Below are 23,232 nucleotides of genomic sequence, written 5' to 3'. Positions count from 1 at the left end.
TTGGCTCATGTGAGTCATTTAAAGATTAGCCAAAAAGATCTTAAAGAGCAGAGTTTTATATATTATGGTACATACTTAGAGAATTATATAAACATGCAGGTGTTTGAAAATATCTGTTATAGTTTGCTCCAAATCAAGGCAAGGATAATATACTGTGAGGTAATCAAATTCTTAATACTACTTTCAGTAATCCTACATCCTTAAGATTAATTCTTAACAATGTAATATTTTTAATAGATACCTTAACTGAATCTGAGCAAGTTTATATGGTAATGACTTGAGAATTTATGTATTCACTCAACAAAGTACAGTATGTTTGCTATGTACATGACACTCTGCTAGAAAATATAAAGGAAATTTCTATTTTCAAAGAGCATGTAAACCACTTGGCTCATGGATAATGTGCCAGATAAGGTGATGAGAGAGTCAGAATAGTTTATCACTGTCAGCTATTCTGAGTGAGTTAAATAGCTTAGGGAGTAAAATATATATATCACTGTCCTTTAAGATGTGGTTTTACAGTCACCAGTCGTCTCATTTTTGGTCCTCATTTCAGGAATTTGTGCTAATGTGTTGAGGTAGCTGATGGTAAAGCTTTCAAGTTCTTCCTTAGAAGGGGCAGTGTTGATTACACTTGTGCAGGCATACTGCCAAACTGAGTATATCAACAACAGAAATAAGAAAACAGCTGTTATCTTTGTTGTATGTCAGATACTAACTTATGTATTTCTGTTTAATCACTTAAAACAACTCTGTCAGGTTCAGTAGTAACTGCTTTTTAGAGATAAAATAGAAAAATAGCTTAAATACCCTGCTGGGGTCACCTGTTTAGTAATTGGTGGAGCTTGAATTTGAATCCACATATGTCTTATTCCAGAGCTCCATTCTTATAACCACTTCACTTGTGGCTTTAACTTTGTGTGCATCAAAGTCAGGTATAGCACTTTTTAAAAATGCAGTAGTTAGGACCACATACCAAGCTTCATGGATACAAGAATCTTTGGATATGAGGTCTGGACATATACTTTTAAATGCTGTGTGATTCCTGTGTATCCTCATTAGAATAAAGAGGAGGGAAAGGAGGAAATAATACAGGGCAACGTGTATAGAGACTTACTATGTGCCGGGCACTTTCTAACACGAGAGGTCATTTCAGTATATTATTATCTCCATTTTATAGTTTAAAAAAGTTAGCACAAAAGAGAGTGAATTTTTGCTATTTGCAGCAACATGGATGGACCTGGAGAATATTATGCTTAGTAAAATAAGTCAGAGAAAGATAAAGATTATTTATTGTCACTTATATGTGGAATCTAAAAATAAAAAAAAAAAGCTAATGAATATAATGAAACATCCAGAGAGAGAGGAAAGGCGGAAAGGACAAAATAAGGAAATTAAGAGGTACAAACTATTATATATAAAACAAGTAAGTGACAAGGATATATCGTATGGCACAAGGATATATTGTATGGCATAGCCAATATTTTATAATAACTATAAGTGGAATAATATCTGTAAAAAGTTTGAAACTTTATGTTGTACAACTGAAACTAGTGTCATAAATCAGCTATACTTCAAAAAAAAAAAGTTACTCAAGGTTACATAGCTATTAAGTGGTAATGTTAAGATGTTAAAAATTCATAGACATCAGTCTTAACTACTGTATCATATTGTCTCTAGAATGATGAGGTTCTTTCTAGTACACTAATTTTTAGGGTACTTATAGTGTTAGCACAGGCAGGAAGAGTCAATCTGACCACACTTAAAACCTCAGGGTACTTGTTCAACAGTTTTTACTAGAAAAAAAAGATAATTTCACACATTTCCATTTTAGATTTTTATCAGTACTGTAAAAACATTGTGTATAGAGTCATTACAAAATCTTTTTACTTAAAAATTATAAAATTATGCTCATAATTTACTTTTAAAATTTCAGTTGGCTTCTATTTTTTCTAATGCATTGTCTCCATTTGAAGTACTACGGCTGTTTATCAAAAAATTCTCATAATTCTAGTCAGCTTAGTCTACATTTAAGTATGTTTTACTATCTCTATTAAAATTGGATTAGAGATAGTTGCCCTTTGAACTTTTTACTGAAACTGTTCTTCTAACACATGGACTGAGTAATTCAGCTATTTATGAAGTATACTAATTCGCTTTCTGTTATTGAAATGCCAGTGACTGAGGAAAGTGGTTTGTCTTCTTTCTCTGCAACTCTTTTATTAGGGTCTAAACTGACAACCTTTACCTCCTCCTTCTTGACATCATTGTTCTTTCCCTTGGTGTCTGTTACCTTTGTTTTTGTTTTTTCTTCATTTTTCCTGATATTCACATATAAAACCTAAGCATTTGAAGACTTTACTAATAAGAATGTATATTAGTTAGCTCAGCCTGCCATAACAAAATACTATAGACTGGGTAACTTAAACTATGGAAATTAATTTTCTCATAATTCTAGAAGGTAGAAGTCCAAAATCAGGATGCTAGCGTGGTCAGCTCTTGTGTAGACTCTCTTCCGGATTGAAAGATGCCTGACTTCTTACTGTGTCCCTACATGGCAGGGAAAGAGGGGAAGGAAGGGAAAAGGGGGAGGAAGAGGGAAATGGAGTGCACATAAGCTCACAAGCTGTGTGGTGTCTCTTCTTATGAGGACGTTAAACTTAATGTATTGGGGCCCCACCCTTAGGACTTCATTTGACCTGAATTACCTTCTTATAGACCCTATCTTCAAATGTCATCACCCTCAGGGTTAGTTTCAGCATATGAAGTTTGGGAGCAGTGTTGGAGGGTGGGAGGGGCAGATCACAATTCAGTCCATAGCAAAATTCTTTCATTTTGGTCAGAAGACACACATTCTGTGTGTCTGGTATAGTTTTTGAATTTTCAAAGTTTCCCCACTAAAGCAGTCTCTTCCCAACCAAATTTTTCAATTAGGAGTCATATTAGATACTTGAGGGCTTCCTGGTGGCTCAGATGGTAAAGAATACACCTGCAATGCAGGAGACCCAGGTTCGATCCCTAGGTCAGGAAGATCCCATGGAGATGGAAATGGCAATCCACTCCAGTATTTTTACCTGGAGAAGCCCATGGACAAAGGAGCCTGGTAGGCTACACTCCATGGGGTCGCAAGAGTTGGACACGACATAGCGACTAAACCACCCCCACCACCACTCACTCCAGTATTCTTGCCTGGAGAATCCCATGGACAAAGGAGCCTGGCAGGCTACAGTCACGAGGTTGCAAAGAGTTGGAGACAGCTGAGCAACTAACACTTTTTAGATGCTTGAGGGTGGACTGAAAGGCTTGTCAATATGATAACTGAGGTTATGTCATATTTATTTCTAATTAATTAAGTATATTAATTATAGTCATGTTCTTTACAGTTTCTCAGTTTGGTTTACAGTTGAAATACTCTAATTCTCCTTATGATATAAAAAATATGTTTTTCTTCTAGGAACCATCTCTTTTTGCTGTTGCCAAATTGTTAGAAACTGGTCTAGTTAACATGCACCGTATAGAAATTCTATGGAGACCTCTAACTGGCCATCTACTTGAGGTAACCTCTGTTTCTTTATTATATTTACTTTTTATTTATAATAAAGACTTACACAGTGAATTAGTGATTCTGTATAACCATAAGAAAAATCAGCATTAACATTTTTTCTTGTACTTCTCTCTCTATATTTTATCAGGGACGAAAGTTTTATAGTAATCATTTTGGTAAAGGAATAGGTTGAAGACTTTATGACTAAAAATGAGTGCTATAACAATGAAATCTCTGATGTCTCCTTCACCTGTTAGTTTGGGTCCCCTTTCTTTTATTATATACTCTTTTGATCCCCTCAGCTTCAGCTGGTTCTAAAACTTCAAGGCAATTAGGACTGAGACTTAGTATTAGACACTGCTCCTTTACAGACTTCCCTGTGATTATGAGGTAACATTTCTACAAAAGGGAAAAAACCTCAGTATCACTAATTATAGATAGTACCAGGGCATTTTGTCTGGATTTGTATTCAAACTTGAGTGAATCTGAATACTTGGTTGCTTCTTATTGACAACTGCTTCTGTCAAATACATGTTCATGAGCAGTTTAGGTTTCAGTTGCCCTCATTGTTTCATATTATTTTAGTAATCTGAGAAGGGTACTGTTCTTAGTAAAAAAAAGTCCTTTCTTCTTTTTCCCTCCATTTTTGGGGGATTATTTTAATGAGCTATTACAGAATATATACACATTTCTTCATTATGGAATTCTCATCAAATGGCAAAAAATATGTTTTTAAAATTTTAGCTAAGTATTTGATTATGAAGATAGAGCAGATTAGGAACCTTAGTGTCTGCTTCTTCTGTTTACTCTGGTGACATCATTTACTTTTATGAAATCCTTTCTTTTCTGTGAGTTGTTTAGTTTCATCTTTTATCTTCTATCTCTTTATTGCTTCCTCTTGCCTCGTATTCAGAAGGTAAGCTTACTTACATTTTGTATATTTTCATAATTTCTTCAGCCCTTATTGACAAACATTTTATATGATTTTTTAAATGTGGAAGAGTATGAAATGCAATGTTTTAGTTTTTCTTAAATTAATGTGTGATGTATAGCTTAAGTATACAAATTAAAGATTAATTTTTGTTCCATATGTATGTACCCTTAGGTGTGCCAGCATCCAAACTCTCGAATGAGAGAATGGGGAGCAGAAGCCTTAACTTCACTTATTAAAGCAGGATTAACATTTAACCATGATCCTCCACTTTCACAAAACCAGGTAAAAGAAAGAACCTTTTTTAAAATTACTTAAGTCATCCTTTCCCATATGTAACTTTATTTGTAGGCCGTGGATCTCTTACAGAAGGTTGATAATCCTGGATTTTCAGGATTATCTATATTAAAAATTTTTTTAATTTTCTTATAATAGCACTAAACTTAAGTAATAAATTACCTAGAATTGGTCTCCCCATCTAGAAGATTCCTTCCTCATGCAGTGCTAAGTCTTCATACTTTGTTAGCCTCTTTTCCTTTGGTCCTTACCTGTCTTTTTTTTTTTTCCTTCCCCCTACTCATTACCCTTGCGTGCTTAGTCACTCAGCCATGTCCAGCTCTCTGTGGTCCCATGGACTGTAGCCCTCCAAGGTCCTCTGTCCATGAAGTTTTCCAGGCCAGAATACTGGAGTGTTGCCATACTCTCCTCCAGGGGATATTCCCTACCCAGAGATTGAACCCGTGTCTCCTGCATTGGCATGTGGATTCTTTACCATTGTGCCACCTGGGAAGCCCTTATATGGGGAGAAACAAGTGGCAGAAGAGGCAAGCACAATAAAATAGATTTTTATTTTTAAATAATTTTAAAGGTTATTTTATACTTTCAGAGTTTTCTTTTGTTGTGAATCCTTTTTCCTGACTCCCATAATCATTCACATATATCTTATACAGTTTTAAAAAGCCCACCAAAGTTTTGTTTAAAGATTGAATAGGAATGAGGCATTTAATAGCCATTCACATTGCCCTTACTATCTTACTGTAGTGTATGTGGATGTATTCTGCAAATTTCCTCAGCAAATAATTATTGGGTACATACTATATGCCAGGCAGTATTTTAACTCTTGTAACAGAATGATGTACAAGACAGAAAAGTTCCTTAATTTTTATAGCTTACATTTTAGTGATTGCATATTTTTTTCCTATTGCAGTCTAATTTTTTTGTAAAGCCCTGTCCATGTATATAGTCTTAGCATCCAGCTTAATACCTGGCACATGGTAAGAGCTTAATATGTTTGTTCAGTCAGTGAACCAACTAAATGTATCCTTGGAGAGAAAACTAAAGCTAAGGCAGGTGCTTTCAAATGCTAAAGGAGTAGAACAAAGTACTTTTTTCACTTTTTAACAGTAAAAAAAATTTTGTGGTTTTGTGTCCTCTTTGTCTGCTAGTTCATTTTTAGGAGTATTGAGACTTAAATTTAAATACATGTGGTACACATTAATAGAGTAAATGAAAGTTAATTTTGAAAATTGGAAATTATTTTCTTCTCTCCAAATAGAGCTAAATATATAGGGTATATTTTCTATAGTGAGATTCATTTGTATATGGATCTGTAGATTTAATACCTTTTAACATCAGGTTACTCCCTATTTATCCTGAAATATAGTATCTTGAAGATAGATTTTTATTTTCTGTTATTAAAATATAAGACTTAGGGACTTCCCTGAAGTCCAGTGATTGGGAATCCGTGCTTCTAATGCAGGAGGGGTGGGTTCCATCCTTGGTTGGGGAACGAAGCTCCCACATGTTACTTCTGTGGCTAAAACATAAAAAATTTAAAAAGACTTATGGGGCTTCCCAGTGGCTCAGTGGTAAAGAATTCATCTGCCAATGCAGGAGACACGGTTTCAATCCCTAATCTGGGAAGATCCCACATGCTGCAGAGAAACTAAGCTCATGGGCCACAGCTACTGAGCCTGTGCTCTAGAGCATGGGAGCTGGAACTGTTGAGCCCACATGCTGCAGCTACTGAAGCCCGTGTGTTCTAGAGCCCATGCTCTGCAACAAGAGAAGCCACCACAGTGAGAAACCCATGCACTGCAACCAGAGAGTAGCCCCTTCACGCTGCAACTAAAGAAAAGCCCGTACGGCAACAAAGGCCCAGGACAGCAAAAATAAATTAATTAATTAAATTATTTTTTTTAAAAAAGACTTAGATGACAAGATAATCCTAATGATTACTGTTAAAGAAATCATTTTTGATATTTATTTTACTAAAAAATTTCTTTTTACCATTGCAGTCTGAGTGAAGGTGAATTTAAACTTGAAAGACAATAGTAGAACCTTTCCATGTTCTGGAACTTCGCTGATTAGCTTCTTACCTTCTTTTCAGAGGCTGCAATTGCTTTTATTGAACCCATTAAAGGAGATGTCGAATATTAATCATCCAGATATACGACTCAAGCAATTAGAGTGTGTGCTGCAGATTCTTCAGAGTCAAGGAGATAGTCTTGGACCTGGATGGCCATTAGTGCTGGGAGTTATGGGAGCGATCAGAAATGATCAAGGGTAAGTGTTTAAAATTAACATCCAAAAAGTAATAGGAAAAGGGAATTCTGCCTAAAATTATGAAATGATCGTAAATTTTTTATGTATGCCTTTTTTGCTTAAGTTTATGATCTAAAATAGTTTTCCTTACCCTACTCCCAGGGGGCTGTAGGGAATCATTAGGGCTCACTTTTATTTTGGAAGGATGGAAAAATTGCTATTTCTTTATCATTTATATATGAATACAAGGTTCTTACAATAAGAAAAATCCATCAAACAAACTTTCCCTTTCTCATTCAATGTCTAAATTTTGTTTGGCTAGTTTATGCAGAATAAAAATAATATGGTATTAATACATATTTTCTTTTTTTAGTTTACTGCTTTTCTTATGCCCCTGAGCTGCTTTATTTTTGTTTGTTAATTATTTTAATTAAGCATATCTTTTTTACATTTATGTAAATGTTGAAGTACTATGTGAGTACTATGTTAGAGAAGATTTTCTTGTTTCAATTTTAAGATAAAATTTTGATTTGTTCAAATTAATGTATGTATTTTTCCTTCCATTTCTCTTAAATACATGAATATAGATTTTCTTTTGTTTTTCAGAGAATCCTTGATACGAACAGCATTCCAGTGTCTTCAGTTGGTTGTGACAGATTTTCTACCAACAATGCCTTGCACTTGCCTGCAAATAGTTGTAGATGTTGCAGGTAGCTTTGGACTTCATAACCAAGAACTTAATATTAGTTTAACTTCAATAGGTTTATTGGTAAGTATGATTGCCTTTCTTATATAATCTAGAAATCACTGTTTGCAACTGAGAGTGAGTGCTAAGCAAGTGTGCTTTTGACTCTGGAGGAATCATTTAAATGACTTTTAAGTACATGCCAAACATATTGTGTAAAGGGTTAAGTAATATTATTTAAGAAATAATTCTTTAAGAGCTGAATATGTGGAATAATTTTGATCTGTTGAGCTGAAATTTGGTTTATATAAGATTTGTTATGGGAGGATTTAGGAAACAAATAATGGTACATACAAGAGAAATCAGTTGACTCTACTGATAGTAACATAAAATTTAAATTTTAAATGCAATTTTTAAAAAATATTAAAAATTAAAGGTTGCACTCTGAAATTCTGAAATGAGATAGATAAACTTGACAGAGGAAGAGATATTTTCATTAAATCCATTCTGTTAGGAAAAGAGTTTCTGAAGTAATTGCTTTTAAGTTTTATTCTGAAAATCTATCTGTTGCATATCTATGTGTTTAAAATAAAAATCTCTGAATAGATATTTTTCTCCTTGGCTCTTTAGTGGAATATTTCAGATTATTTTTTTCAAAGAGGAGAAACTATTGAAAAGGAATTAAATAAAGAAGAGGCAGCACAGCAAAAGCAGGCAGAAGAAAAAGGCGTGGTTTTGAATCGGCCATTCCACCCTGCACCACCGTTTGACTGCTTGTGGTTGTGTCTTTATGCAAAATTGGGTGAACTATGTGTAGATCCCCGTCCTGCTGTCCGGAAGAGTGCAGGGCAAACTCTGTTTTCAACAATTGGTGCACATGGAACTTTATTACAGCACTCAACGTGGCACACTGTTATTTGGAAGGTACCGTAAAATACCTTGAGTTATCAGTTATTAATTGAGACATGCTTTTATACATTTTCAGCAACAACAAATTAAAATTTAAAATTTTTTTTTAGTTTTATTTGTTTGTTTTTTATTTTTTTATTTTTTTTTAAATTTAATTTTATTTTTAAAACTTTACAATATTGTATTAGTTTTGCCAAACATTGAAATGAATCCGCCACAGGTATACCCGTGCTCCCCATCCTGAACCCTCCTCCCTCCTCCCTCCTCCCTCCCCATACCCTCCCTCTGGGTCGTCCCAGTGCACCAGCCCCAAGCATCCAGTATCGTGCATCGAACCTGGACTGGCGACTCGTTTCATACATGATATTATACATGTTTCAATGCCATTGTCCCAAATCTCCCCACCCTGTCCCTCTCCCACAGAGTCCATAAGACTGATCTATACATCAGTGTCTCTATTTCTGTCTCGTAATAACAGGGTTATTGTTACCATCTTTCTAAATTCCATATATACACGTTAGTATATTGTATTTTTAGTTTTTTTATTAAAATATAGTTGGTTTAGAATCTTATGTTTGTTTCAGGTACACAGAAAAGTGATTCAGTTTTACATAAATATGTTTTTTTGTTCCTATTAATTTTTAAAGAAGAATTTCCATCCATTTGTGCATTTGGCAAAACAGGAAATGTTAGCTTTATAATATTTTTAATTGCACCTTGCATATTAGCAAATTAAATACTTAAAGCCTCATTTTTTTTAATTGGAGGATAATTGCTTTACAATGTGGTATTGGTTTCTGCCATACAACAAAGGGAATCAGCCATATATAGATATATTTCCCCTCTTCTTGAGTCTCTCTCCCATCCCACCCCTAGAAGCCTCATTTTTTTATCTCTTTGATTTCTGCCTTTGCACTTCTGTTTCCCCATTTTCCTGGTGGTAAAAACCAGTAGCTGCTAAACTACCACATATAATTCAAATATAATTAAATGAGAACTTTATAAACAATATCAATAATAGTGAAATTTGTTTGTAGACTCACCAAACAAAAACCACCTCCCATTTGTAAATTCTACATTTGTTCAAGTATGCAGTTTCATTTTTTAATTTTTCATTTTTATCATCTTTTTAAAACATTCTTGCAAAGTCAGAAGCTTATTAGTGAGTATCCCGTCTTTGCTAAAAGACTCTCCTCTTTTTTGTTGCTTAATCTGTTCCATTTTAATAAAACTCTTATTTATAATCCTTTCACTGCTTTTGTGAATTTTTGAAATTAGTTAGTTTGACAGTAGACAGTATGGTAAACTTTAACTGAATTTAACCGTGTTTTAAGTTTAATAAAAAGACCTCAAAATGTCTTCTTAAAAAATTAATAATGTATGTTCCTAATAAAAATAATTGAAAGCCCTATTCCCTCCTGTGTCTTTTGTTTCAACTCCTTTCCCTAGCTTTATCAGATCACAAACAAGCTTAAGAGTCCTTTACTATTTTAAAACTGATATTTTCTCTGACTCCTGTTTCCTTTTCCTAACTTCATTATTAATCTTGCTGCCTAAATCTCAGTATTAATAATTTTTTCTTTTTCACATCCACTGCATTCCCTTACCCCTTGTAATTTGATATCCAGATTATTCTACTTCAGAGTATCTTAAACATTAGCATGTAACAGCATCTCCTAGAGGACTTGTTAAAGCACAAATTGCTGAGCCACTGTACCCAGCCCCCTAGAGGTTCTGATTTCTTTCCTGTGGCGTGGAGGCTGAGAATTTGCATATCTATGAAGCTTCTGGGTGATGCTGATGGGGCTGGTTCTGAGACCATGTTTTTAGAACCACAGAACTTGTTCGTTGGCTCTACAGGTAGTCTTCTAATTGCCAGATCTCTTGCCCTGTGCTCAGTTTTTCATACTGCTCATTTTTTCATAACATTTAATAGTGTTGATTATTTTCTCCTTGAAATTTCTTTTGGCTTCTGTTTCACAGTGTGCATCTGCTTCTCTCTTCAATTTTGTTTTATTTTCTTGGCCCCTGTGCCTTCCCCTGAATCTACATTTTAAATAAACATCCCCCAAATTCCAACTGCTTCCTACTTGATTTTTTTCAAGCATCCTCATCCAGACATGAAATTTCAGTAGTTACCTCTATCTAGATGTCACTCATACTTAAATTTTTTTTTTTATACTTACATTTTTTGCTGGACCCTTCTCTTTAGCTTCATTCCCTTCTTGTACATTATACCTTATGTGCTCCATTGGCACTCAGTTCAACAGGTCTTAAGTGATAGTCTGTTCGGTTTACTTTAAATTTTTATATTCCATGGCCTTAAGGATAAACTTAAGAATATAAGGATACCTCTGTTGGTCAGTTTCCTCTAAAATACAGGGATTGATCAGAATGTCAGGTATAATTCTTTGTAACAATGCTTAATTTCCTATGCTGCTATTTATGCTATGTTATCAGTATTTTTATATGCATTATCACAAATATTCAGGTTCTCTTTCATCTGCTGGACCGAGTTAGAGAGTCTTCTACCACTGCAGACAAAGAAAAGATTGAGTCTGGAGGTGGCAATATTCTCATTCATCATTCAAGGGACACAGCAGAGAAGCAGTGGGCTGAGACATGGGTTTTAACATTGGCCGGAGTTGCAAGAATCTTCAACACCAGAAGATATTTACTTCAACCTTTAGGTAGATGTACATTTTTTTTTCTGAGTATACAAGTAATTAATGTTAAAGGAAATTTGGAAAATACAGATTCTTCACAGATTATATACATTGTTATTTTCTAAGAATAATCCATTTAATTGCCAGTCTTTGTTGTTATGTGTGGTATGTGTATGAGCATAAACGTTTTCATTCATTTCCTTGAAAAATTATGTGTACCTACTGTGGGCATGTCTTGGGGATACAGTGATGAGCCAGATACCTACTGTCCTTGATATATCCTGGGTATGAAGGAGGAACTATAATTACATAAATAAATAGAAAATTGCTGCAATGATCAATGCTACAAAGGAGCTTATAATAGATTGTGAGCTTATAGTAGATACTTGACCAGGCCAGTGATGTATATATAGGCTTCCCTGAGAAAGCAATGTTTTATCTGAATAGTAGTTCATCAGGCAAGGGTAGGATGAACTGGGGAGAGCCTTACAGGCAGAGAGTATGTATAAAAGAGATGAAAGAAGATTGAGGAGATGGAGATGGTGTGGCCCCTGGCACGTTTGAAGGTCTAGAATGAAGAGAACACGGAAAAGAGTGATTCTCAGTGAGGTTGTAGAGGTAGAGGCCAGATGTTGCAGCACATTGTAGGTTACGTTCAGAAGACTTCAGTCTAAGAGCACTGAAAACCACTGAAAGATTTTAATCCATGATGTGATGTGTTCAGATATGGAGTTCAGAAAGATCCCTTCAGATGGTATGTATGGAATGGAATGGTCATAAAGAAGAATGGTAGGATACTATTAGATTGGTTAGGAAACTTGGTGGTGTATAAATATAAATAGATCAGTGCTTCTCAACCAGGGCCAATTTTGCCCAACCTCCTCCTTCCCCCCACAGGATATTTAACAACGTCTGAGACATTTTGGTTGTTATAACTAGGCAGGGGCATGCACACTGGCTTCTGGGGAAGTAAAAGCCAGGGATGCTGCTACATATCTTACAATGCATAGGACAGCCCGTACAACAAAGAATTATCCAACCCAAAATGTCAGTAGGATTGAGACTGAGAAACTAGTGTAGATTATAATACCTTCAATTCTAGTGGTAGGCATGGGAGTGGTTGAGAAAAGTGAACAAATACTTTTGCACATAACTGTGAGCAAGCTGTACATATTAATTTTTCAACTTCTTATTTTATGTTCGGCTTTTTTCTTCTCATTATGTTAAAAGCATAAGCATATTTATGATTTTCATTGGCATTTTTGTGTGGTGTTTATTATGTGCATTTTAAGGCTCATACATATCACATACCTATATATTTGATGATCTATATATTTGATGTCTATCTATACACGTTTTAAATTCTAGTTTTTTGTTTTCATATAAAATTTACATACAATGAAATGTGCTAATCTTAACTGTGTGTTTGCTAAGTTTTGACAAATAATAATCATTTTTAATACCTCTGTGGTACTTTATCTTAAAAGCTAAGATGTAATAGATACAGATTTAGATTTTTAAAAATGAAGACATGATGCAGTTCATGTAGCTTCAATAATTTTTTTTTTTATGATTTAACACTAGGAAATGGTTTTTATTATTATTTTAGAATAAGATTATGGTATCGAGATGATGCTGGCCTCATAGAATGAGTTCAGAAGTGTTCCTTCCTCTACAATTTTTTTGAGTAGTTTGAGAAAGATACGCATTAACTCTTCTCTAAATGTTTGGTAGAATTCACTTGTTTAGCCATCTAGTCCTGGACTTTTCTTTGTTGGGAGTTTTAAAATTGCTGAATCAATTTCACTACTGATAATGGTTCATATTGTCTGTTTCTTCATGGTTCAGGTTTTCTCCGTTTCTTCTAGGTTGTCTGTTTTATTGGTGTATAGTTGTTCATAGTAGTCTCTTATGATCCTATGTATTTCTGTGGTATCAGTTGTAATATCTCCTTTTTCATTTCTGATTTTATTGATCTGGGTCCTCAACCTTTTTGTTTTGATGAGGCTGGCTAAAGGTTATCAGTGTTTTCAAAGAACCGGCTTTTAGTTTCATTGACCTTTTCTGTTTTTTTTTTAAGTCTCTATTTCATTTATTTCTGCTCTGATCTTTATATTTCTTTCCTTCTCCTAACTTTGGATTTTGTTCTTTTTCCTCTGGTTCCTTTAGGTGTAAGGTTAGGTTGTTTATTTGAGGTTTTTATTGTTTCCTGAGGGAAGCTTGTATTGCTATAAGCTTTATTATTAGAACTGCTTTTGCTGGTGCCCCATAGGTTTGAAGGGCTGGCCTGGTGGCTCAGCTGGTAAAGAATCTGCCTGCAGTGCAGGAGACCTGGGTTCAATCCCTGGATTGGGAAGATGCCCTGGAGAAGGGAAAGGCTACACACTCCAGTATTCTGGCCTGGAGAATTCCATGGACTGTATAGTCCTTGGGGTCACAAAGAGATGACTGAGCGACTTTCACTTTCATAGGTTTGGGATCATTGTGTTTTCATTTTTATTTGTCTCTAGGTATTTTTTGATTTCCTCTTTGATTTCTGTTGTAACCCATTGGCTCTTTAGTAGCATACTGTTTAGCCTCCACATGTTTGTGTTTTGTAGTTTTTTTTTTTCTTGCAGTTGAAAATTTTGCCACTTGTAGCCCCATGGGTGGACTTGCAGGGCATTATGCTAAGTGAAATAAGTCAAACAAAGAAAGACAAATACTGTGTGATATCACTTCTGTGTGGAATCTAAAAAATGCAGTGAACTAGTGAGAATAACAAAAAAGAATCAAGACTCCCAGAGACAGAAAACAAACTGATTGTTACCAGTGGGGAGAGGGAGGAAGCAGGGCAACGTAGGGATAAAGGGACTGGGAGGTGTGAACTATTAGATGTAAGATAGGCTAGAATGATGTATTTTACAACATGGAGAATATAGGCTGTATTTTATAATAATTGTAAATAGAATATAACCTTTGAAAATTGTATAAAAAATTAAGAATTTTTAAAAAGTAATGTTTTAACATAATGAAGTACAATATGTAATTATACTTAGTCTTTTAGAAAGAGGACTTCTTCCTAGACATGGAGTATATTAATAGAAGAACTGCAGATATTTTTCCTTCTTATAGCATGGAATATTTTAGACCTGAGACTAGGTCACCATTCTGGTAGGTGAATGTAATGTTTAATCTGATTTTTGAACTTGGATGGCAACAAGCAGAAGTATTTTGTTTTGCTGTTTTGATAGTTTTTAAACAAAATTTGTTAAAACTGTTTGAACAGTTACTAAAAAGCCTGTTTTTTGGTTGTATATAAATTATACTTCAGTTTTAATTAAAAGAGTATGGAGAGGAAGAAACATATAACTGAACAAGTGTTAATAGTCTATCCTGTAAAGCAGTGCAGTGCTTACTGTTTTATACCAGACTTAGTTCCAGCTTTCCAATTCATTGAATGCTTCCTCAGTTATATGGGTTTATCCCTTCTTGAAAAAACCTAGTCTTTGATAGCTTTTGTGAAGTGAGTCTTTAAAACACAGTTATCTCTATATTTCATAGCCTACTTATGTTATTCTTTGCAAAATGTCAATTCCTCTGATCCTGCCTGCCAATGCAGGAGACACAGCTTTGATCCCTGAGTCAGGAAGATCCCATGGAGAAGGAAATGGCAATCTACTCCAGTATTTTTGCCTAGGAAATCCCTTGAACAGAGGAGCCTGGTGGGCTACAGTCCATGGGGTTGCAAAAGAGTTGGCCATGGCTTAATGACTGAACAACAACAGTAATAGAAACAAACCACACCTGGTTTCATTGTAGAGAGTTTCATTATAAATGTGCTCAGTTGGTCACAGGAATAGAGCAAGAGATTGAAATGATTAGTGGAAACAGCAACCACCATTCAGCCCATGCTGTGCTGACAGTAGATCAGTTGACTTGATTTTACATGAGAGAAATAAGTTTAGCCTCATGGTAAAAGGACAGTCTTATTTATGGTGCATGTTCTGGCAACTTACTGATATGGGGGGAAAATGTTTACCAGAATTCTGCAGCTATAAAATTATTTAAATCTGAAAACCCAAGTGTAAAGTTAAGATTTTTATGGAGTATGACTTAGTTTATTTTAAACATTTAGGTAAAAAATGTGTATCATACTGTCATAACTTTTCCTATATGCTTAAGAATGGGACCATCTTAATAAAGGTAGATGGTTAGATTGAAGATGTTACTGAAAATTTTTTGTTTTCACTCTTTTAAGTTTTTATTCTGTTCTCCTTCGGCAGAAATATTAGGATAGAAGGGTGTATACATACATTTATGGAGTTTAAAGTTCAAAACCTTGTTTGATATACTCATTATCCTTTTCTTGGTGCCATTTATTCCTGTATCTGACAAAATTTTTTTACTGGATTTTTGGGTTGTAATGGTTTTAACTCACATTGTTAGTGCCTAAGCATATCTTTTTCTACTTCTGTAGGAATTTAAGCAGAAACATAAAGCAGATAAACTTTCAAGTGTCTAATAGAGACAATTTGATCACTTTTATGGTAATAATTTTTTTTTCCTCTTCTTCATATAGGAGATTTTTCAAGAGCATGGGATGTTCTTCTTGACCATATACAATCAGCAGCACTCAGCAAAAACAATGAAGTATCTCTGGCTGCACTGAAAAGCTTCCAGGAAATTTTACAGATTGTGTCCCCTGTCAGAGACTCAGATAAGCCTGAGACACCACCTGCAGTTAATGTCCCGGCGCCTGTCCTTTTAGGGCCTATATCGGGCCCTAGCCTGAACAGGCCATTTGTAAGAACAGATTCCATTGGAGAAAGACTTGGAAGATATAGCAGCTCTGAGCCACCTGTAGTTACTGATGAGCTTGAAGATTTGAATCTCTGGTGGGCTGCATGGAACACCTGGTACAGAATTGGATCTGAAAGCACCAAGCCTCCTATTACATTGGATAAACTAACTTTCATTCCCAGCCAGCCTTTTCTTACAGCTTTAATTCAGATATTTCCAGCTCTCTACCAACACATAAAAACTGGTTTCAACATGGATGACTTGCAGAAGTTGGGAGTCATATTGCACCGTGCTGTTTCAGTCCCAATAAGTTCAGATGCCTCCCCTTTCATTCTTCCATCTTACACTGAAGCAGTTTTGACAAGTTTACAGGAAGCTGTACTTACAGCTCTAGATGTTCTCCAAAAGGTAATCGAATTTTAGTGGCTGTCTAAGCAATAATGCATATGGTTCTCTTGAATTTTTTTACTTTGCTAAATAATTTTTGGGATAAATTCTGGATCATCAAGATTGTTATGTATGTATACTTTGGGATGCATTCAAGATTGTAAAGATCCAGTTAATTTTAACATTTGTATTTTTCTAATATATTTTAAAAGGTAATTCAGGTTTATTTTGAGAGTCTTCAGGAAACTGCCTGCATGCTCTTATTTCTGTTCACCAGCATTTTTGATTTGTTCGTTCAACTCTTCACAAGAATATGTACTTTTGGAGTGATAACTTTAGTAAAGTATTTCTGTAATTAGAAAATTAATTAGCAATGGGATTATATATTTTTTATCTGTATTTTAATTTTAGCTCTTGAATTGTTAGAAACCCATTAAAAAATAAGAATAAATTTGTAAAGTGTTTACCTCACAGAAATTTTAAAAGATATATTTTAACCCATATGTGTTTTGTTACTCCAAAAAAAAAAATTAAAACAGATCTAAAAATTGTTAAGCAAATTCCAGTTGGCAAACAAGACTAGATCAAAATCAAAGAATTCTTTAAACTGTCAAGGTAATCGTTAGCACAATTAACAACCGCCAAAATGTTGAACAAAACAAGTATGAACTAAAGAGTCTGCGATCCCAGCAAAGTAGTTATGACATTCTGACAAAATTAGAATGGAAGTGGATTCTGATTACAAATGTGTTATCAGTAGCCATTTGGGTACTACAGATCATGCTTTCTAATTAAACAATTGCATTATATCCAACTGGATTGATGAAAACTTTCACAGTAATAATAGTGGTTTCTACTACAACATAGTACACCTTGATTGTCTCTGGAGGAGGTCTAGCTGAGCAGTAATTCCTTGACCACCTTACCCCTAGTTACTCTGTGCAGAGAAATTGTATAGAAACTTAAAATGTAAGAAAATCTGGCATTTTAATAATTTTATTACAGGGAGGATCAGTTTTTCATAATTGAAGTTAAAAGAGCTGCTTTTGTTTTCAGTGGCAGAAGAAAAGTAGCCTGTCAGTGATAATTTTTTTCTCCCTGACTGTGAGCATAGGTTGTTTATAGACTACTGTGGAGGGAATGGAAAAGTTAGAAAAGGAGAGCATAGACCTTGTGGGATGCCCATAATCTAGAACTCTTACTCAGGTGTTTAATTCAGGTTTTATACGTATGTAGAGGATAGTAAACAAAGAAGAAACAGCAAACCCCCAAACTTTTTTTCTAGGGAAAAAAGCATATAATTTTACTTAGAACAAAACCTCTGCTTTAGCAATAAGAGAGCAAATAGAATCGTTCATCCCAAGCAGGCATTTGTTTTGAGCTTTGAGCTTTTTTAATGGCTTCGAAAAAGCACTTACCTTCAGTTGGAAAGTTAGAAAGTTTTATTGTTGGAAACTTTGGAACTTTTACTTATATCAGTTGATGTCATTTTGCATTACTGATTTTCACTCTAGCCATTGTTTATTACTTATGGGATTATTTAAATTATATTTCATAATACTTGAATGTGATTCAAACATATGGGGTCTTTAATATTTCCTAACAGAAGACTTAACATATTTCATTATTAGTAAGAGTGTTTTTATATTTTCCCCCACAGGTGTCAGAAAATTTTTTCACAAGCAAAATATACTTGCTTTGGAAGTTTATTCTTAAACTAATAAGCTATTCTGCAAAACACTTTACTGATTAAAAACTGTTTTCCTTCTTAAAGGAAAAACTCATTTCTAATTTCATATTTACCCTTATATTGTTTAGAGTTTCAGGGTCATGTGCTTTTCCTCTTGGTTTTCATATCACTAGTTCCCAACCAAAATGACTTAGTCCTATAGGCTAATTTTTTTTTTCCCCAAGATATTTTTACATACCTAGGGGACATGAGAATTTGATAATCTTGTTTTCCTAAGTTTTGAGATCAGGAGACTGCATCTATCTTACTTATTGCTAACCTTTGTGAAGGCTGATAACTGGTAGCATATGTACCTCCATGGTCAAGGCTACTGGAGTGGTACTTCAGGAGACACTGTCACATTGTGTGTGAATGGGGCTTCTACTTAATGGGGGCAGTTTTCTGAATCTCTCTGTACTTTGGCTTCCTCATCCATAAAAGGGAAATAATAACTCTGTAACTTTTTTTCTTAGTAAGTGGGATAGTATTTGTAAGGCATTTAGTGCCTGGCACAGTTAAACATTCAGTAAACATTAGCTGTTACTATTTTCATTATCATATTGTCTTGCAAAGGCCTTAGTACATGCTAAGTACAGAATGAATTATTTTAAATGACTTAATAAGAGAAACTTTGAATCATGTCAGATGTTAGATGTCCAGTTTCTTTTTTTGTTTTCACTTACACAATTTTCAAGGATTAATAGGAAATATTGTCCAGATAGATTGGGGCTTCCCAGGTAAAGTGGTAAAGAACCCGTCTGCTAATGCAGGAAACTTAAGAGATGAAAGTTCTATTCCTGGGTCTGGAAGATCCCCTGGAGGAGGTCATGGCAATCCATTCCAGTATTCTTGCCTGGAGAATCCCATGGACAGAGGAGCCTTTCGGCTCCATAGGGTCCATATGGTCCATAGGGTCACAAAGAGTTGGGCATGACTATAGTGATTTCACAAGCATGCTTATTGATTCTTAGCTTTTGGACTGAAATCTGCCACCAAATTTACACTATAGGCTTTTCTGATTCAGAATATTGAAGAAAGCCAATACTAATAACTTTTTCTTAGATAAAGTTTGTTGTTAAATTGACTCCATATTATGTATTTTAAGATCTCAGGATTCAGCTGTAACACTGTTAGTAAGTTTTGTTTTGTTTGTTTATAAAACACCACAAAAAATCAAAACGTATAGTCCAGATCATTATTTGGTGCTATTTCCAGAAAAATTTTGATACTTAGTTTTCTAAGGTCTTCACACAGAATTTTGCTCTTCCTCTCTCCCGCCCCTCCTTTCCCTTCCTTCCTGCCTGCCTTCCTTTCTTTATTTGTCATTGAAAATAAAAGAATTCATTTAGGGTAATTATCTCTTTTCCACAGTAATTGCTACATATTTAATTCTAAGAGTTAAGACTCAGCAAGAAGTTAATAAAGAAGATTGTGAAATTAGTTAGTAGAGAGAATTTTTTTTAGGCTGTATACTTTTTAAGTTCTCCATTCACTTTTTCTGAGAAAAGTGACCAAACAGAGGAAGATGGTATTACATATCCTCATTCTGCTTTCCACATTGTAATTACAGGATGATCTAATGGTATGTATGGGCAGCACTTTGCTTATCTACTTTGTATCTCAAGATCACTTTGTTAAAGCTAAATGGCTACCCGTTCTCTGAGGGAGAATAAAACTACTCTGTTATCTGACGGGTTAAAAAAGCCATGATTGTATGAAAATATACATGTTGTACACATAGTATTAAAGAAAGTCCTTAAAATTTTGAGATGCTTTGAATTTTGATTTTGTATTTTGAAGGTGCCTCAAGTGTAGAATGATTATGCTTTTTGTTTTGGAAAGCACAAATATATTTTAGATACTCCATAAATTATATCATTAAATATTTTTCCTACAGAGAAAAATAAATGCTCAGACAGGAAAATATGAAAGGATGGGAGGAGAAAACACATTTGTTGCTAGACAAAATAAAAACATGAGATTTAAGTTCTTTCAACATATTTGATGTAATTAAAATTTGTAGTGTCTGAATATACATTTTGTTTTATGAAATTGTAGCATTAAGCTTAATTTTTATTAACTTAAATTTTTTTCTTGTTTTATATCAAGTCTATGTATTGATACATTAGATGCTAAATATACACTGCCCTGTTAAAAATTAATACATACATTTCTTTTAGAAACAGATTTTCAGTCATGACTTATTTTCCCAACTGTAATGAACGTGCTTACTTGTTAAAAGTCTCTGGTCCATGCATGGTGCAGGCATAAGCTGTCATTTTCATGAACTAATGTCATCAGTTAAGCACTTAAGTAGAAGTCAATCTCATCTTGGTCAGTGAAGCATTCTAAATTGTCTAAAGTGTGTGTTACTGAACAAATGATCAGATTGTGGAACCTCAGAATGGCCCATGACTTCTCTTTAAGTGCTTGCCCTTTGTTTAGTCTGCTAAGTAATAAGCCACACTTTTAATTAAAAAGTATTTTTTAGCTGATTAAAGTATTTAGCCTATACTTTATTCAATATTAGTTTAAAATAGTTTAAATGTCCTTCAGGGCTTCAAAAAGTATATAATGCTTAACATAAAATAAGACAGTCTTTAAGATTCTTTGATTAAACAAAAGCATAAATGGTAAAGAACTTAATGGAGTTCAGATTATACATTCTATTGTTCATATATTGTTTTATAGGCCATCTGTGTAGGACCAGAAAACATGCAGATAATGTATCCTGCTATATTTGACCAGTTACTGGCATTTGTAGAATTTTCATGTAAACCTCCACAGTATGGACAGCTGGAAACAAAACACATTGCAAATGCAAAATATAATCAGGTAATTTGCTATAAATTATATTTACTCTGTAAAATTTCATGTCTTATAAATGTAGTCAGTTCCACTTAAGATGGACTTTATCTCCAAACTTTTTCTTTCACAAATGAACTTTCATATTTCTGTTAACAGTTTAAACTGGAAAGAAACATTATTTGGAAAACCTGTGCCCCTTCTTTTTTTTTTTTTTGTTTATTGCTTTCTTTTCCCAAGTGGTTCTCCAGAAAGCTTGGCCTTTCCTGATACTCTGTAGTACATCTTTCTTCAGAGTTCCTTTCTTGGTGTCCTCATCATACTATAAAATGGCTTCTAAATCCCTATGCCTAGTCCTACTCTTATCTAAAATAGATACCTGCAATAGAAAATGAAGAAATGAGAAGTTGTCTACTACTGGTGTGAAATTTAGTTGGATTTTACATAAAATATTTTTTAGCCATAGTTGGCAAATTTTAACTTTGTTTTGGCTTAGGGGAAAAATAAATTTCTGAATGCATGCACGTGCTGATTTTCTTCACTCAACATAAAAATTATAATTTTACATGGTCCGAAAAGTAGTTTAATGTGTATTAACTTTTCTCATTCTATTTGTCTTGCAACACAATGGAATCACAATAGATCCAACTATTTGCACCGGTGAGTTAAATTTCCTAAAATTGTCCTAACCTATTGGCAACAAATAAAGTACAGCTTTCCCAGTTTTTGATAGAATGCTCTATGTACTTTTTCTGATAGTTTTAATTTTTGCCTGGCTGAAAATTATTCTTTCATGAAATTATATCTCTTTGAAAACTTTGCATGTAATAAAACAATCTGACCTAAAACCAAGGCCTGAACTTTAAGACAAAGAAGCTTTCACTTTGAAAACAATATGATTTCATTTAATCTCATTTTTATTTTAACTCCATGTGAAAATATTACTTTCTAGGCGGAATGGGTTGCCTTGAATTATGTACCATTTGCTGAAAGGTCTTTAGACGTAGTTGTGGATTTATATCAAAAAACAGCCTGTCACAAAGCAGTGGTGAATGAGAAAGTACTCCAGAATATTATTAAGGTATCTTTTAAAAAAATTTTTATACTTTCATTTAATGATGATAACATTATTGAAATTTATCTTTAGGTAATTGTATATTGTCATATATTAAAATAAATGGAAAAATATAATCTGTTATTATTTATAGTGATTTTGCTCCAACATTCATGAATATTATTTAGGAAGATGTTTCTCTGAAATAAGAAGGTTTTTTTAATAAAACATATTTTAAAATATGCATTCAATTTTATGATTTTTCATCTTTGGCACAAGACAATAAGCATCTTGTTTCTTAGGACAGTATTTCTCATACTTTGATAAGCATCCAAGGAGAAATTCACAATTCATCCTATCGATTTAACTGATCATGCATACTTTTTTTGAAAGCCAGTTCCTCAGTGCATGGACAACCATTATTAAAATTCATCTGCTGTTGTGTGTGTCCTGTTCCTCCAAAGTTGATTTCCTTTTTTCCCCCCCTGTTTTGAAGGACAAACCTAAACCTTGCTCTTACTCTAATATGTAGATGCTTTTATTTACTGGATAATTACAGTCTGATCTGAACTCTCTTCCCTCAAGGAAGAAGCCCTTTCTCTGTTCCATGGTTCATCCTTCTCTTTGTGTTCGTCCGTTTCTTTTCCCACCGTTCTTTGCTGGCAATTCTTTCAGCCTCTTATACTTTATCCTGGGAATATGTCCCAGGTGGCACTAGTGGTTAAGAACCCATCTGCCAATGCAGGAGACATAAGAGATGTGGGTTTGGTCCCTGGGTCAGGAAGATCCCCTGGAGGAGGGCACAGTAACCCACTCCAGTATTTTTGCCTGGAGCATCCCATGAACAGAAGAGCCTGGCGGGCTATAGTCCATTGGGTCCCATAGAGTCAGATATGACTGAAGTGACTTAGCACGCATGCATGCTGAACACTTCCCTCAAGGAAGAAGACCTTTCTCTGTTCCAAGGCTCATCCTTCTCTTTGTGTTCATCCTTTGCTGTTCCCACCTTTCTTTGCTGTTAATTCTTTCAGCCTGTTATATTTATCCTGGGAAGAAGATTAAGCCTTTTATGTAAAATCTTTCTCTCATTTGACTTCTTACTCAAAATTGTTCTCTTTCAACTTTCCTTTACTTCTAAGCTCCTTTAAACAACTTGTAGCCTTCACCTAACCACCACTCACTCTAACCTGTTGTAC

At 34.4% G+C, this 23,232-nt stretch overlaps 1 protein-coding gene across 5 annotated transcripts in view; it reads left to right on the top strand.

The window, feature by feature from the left end:
- MON2 (MON2 homolog, regulator of endosome-to-Golgi trafficking) overlaps positions 1-23,232 on the top strand; it is a 111,925-nt gene that overhangs the window by 61,477 nt on the left and 27,216 nt on the right. For 4 of the 5 annotated variants that reach the window (XM_061416611.1, XM_061416614.1, XM_061416613.1 and 1 more), the window contains 10 exons: positions 3,455-3,556; positions 4,650-4,760; positions 6,865-7,040; positions 7,626-7,788; positions 8,335-8,628; positions 11,105-11,303; positions 15,841-16,469; positions 20,869-21,012; positions 21,625-21,642; positions 21,935-22,063. In XM_061416611.1, coding sequence (XP_061272595.1) covers positions 3,455-3,556; positions 4,650-4,760; positions 6,865-7,040; positions 7,626-7,788; positions 8,335-8,628; positions 11,105-11,303; positions 15,841-16,469; positions 20,869-21,012; positions 21,625-21,642; positions 21,935-22,063 — 1,965 coding nt within the window. The remainder of the gene's footprint in view (positions 1-3,454; positions 3,557-4,649; positions 4,761-6,864; positions 7,041-7,625; positions 7,789-8,334; positions 8,629-11,104; positions 11,304-15,840; positions 16,470-20,868; positions 21,013-21,624; positions 21,643-21,934; positions 22,064-23,232) is intronic. The other variant, XM_061416612.1, reaches the window with a different exon arrangement.

Source organism: Bos javanicus, chromosome 5 (genome assembly GCF_032452875.1).
Source record: "Bos javanicus breed banteng chromosome 5, ARS-OSU_banteng_1.0, whole genome shotgun sequence".
Classification (NCBI taxonomy): domain Eukaryota; kingdom Metazoa; phylum Chordata; class Mammalia; order Artiodactyla; family Bovidae; genus Bos; species Bos javanicus.
Note: the sequence above shows the minus strand (reverse complement) of the source record. Positions and strands in the feature narration are given on the sequence as shown.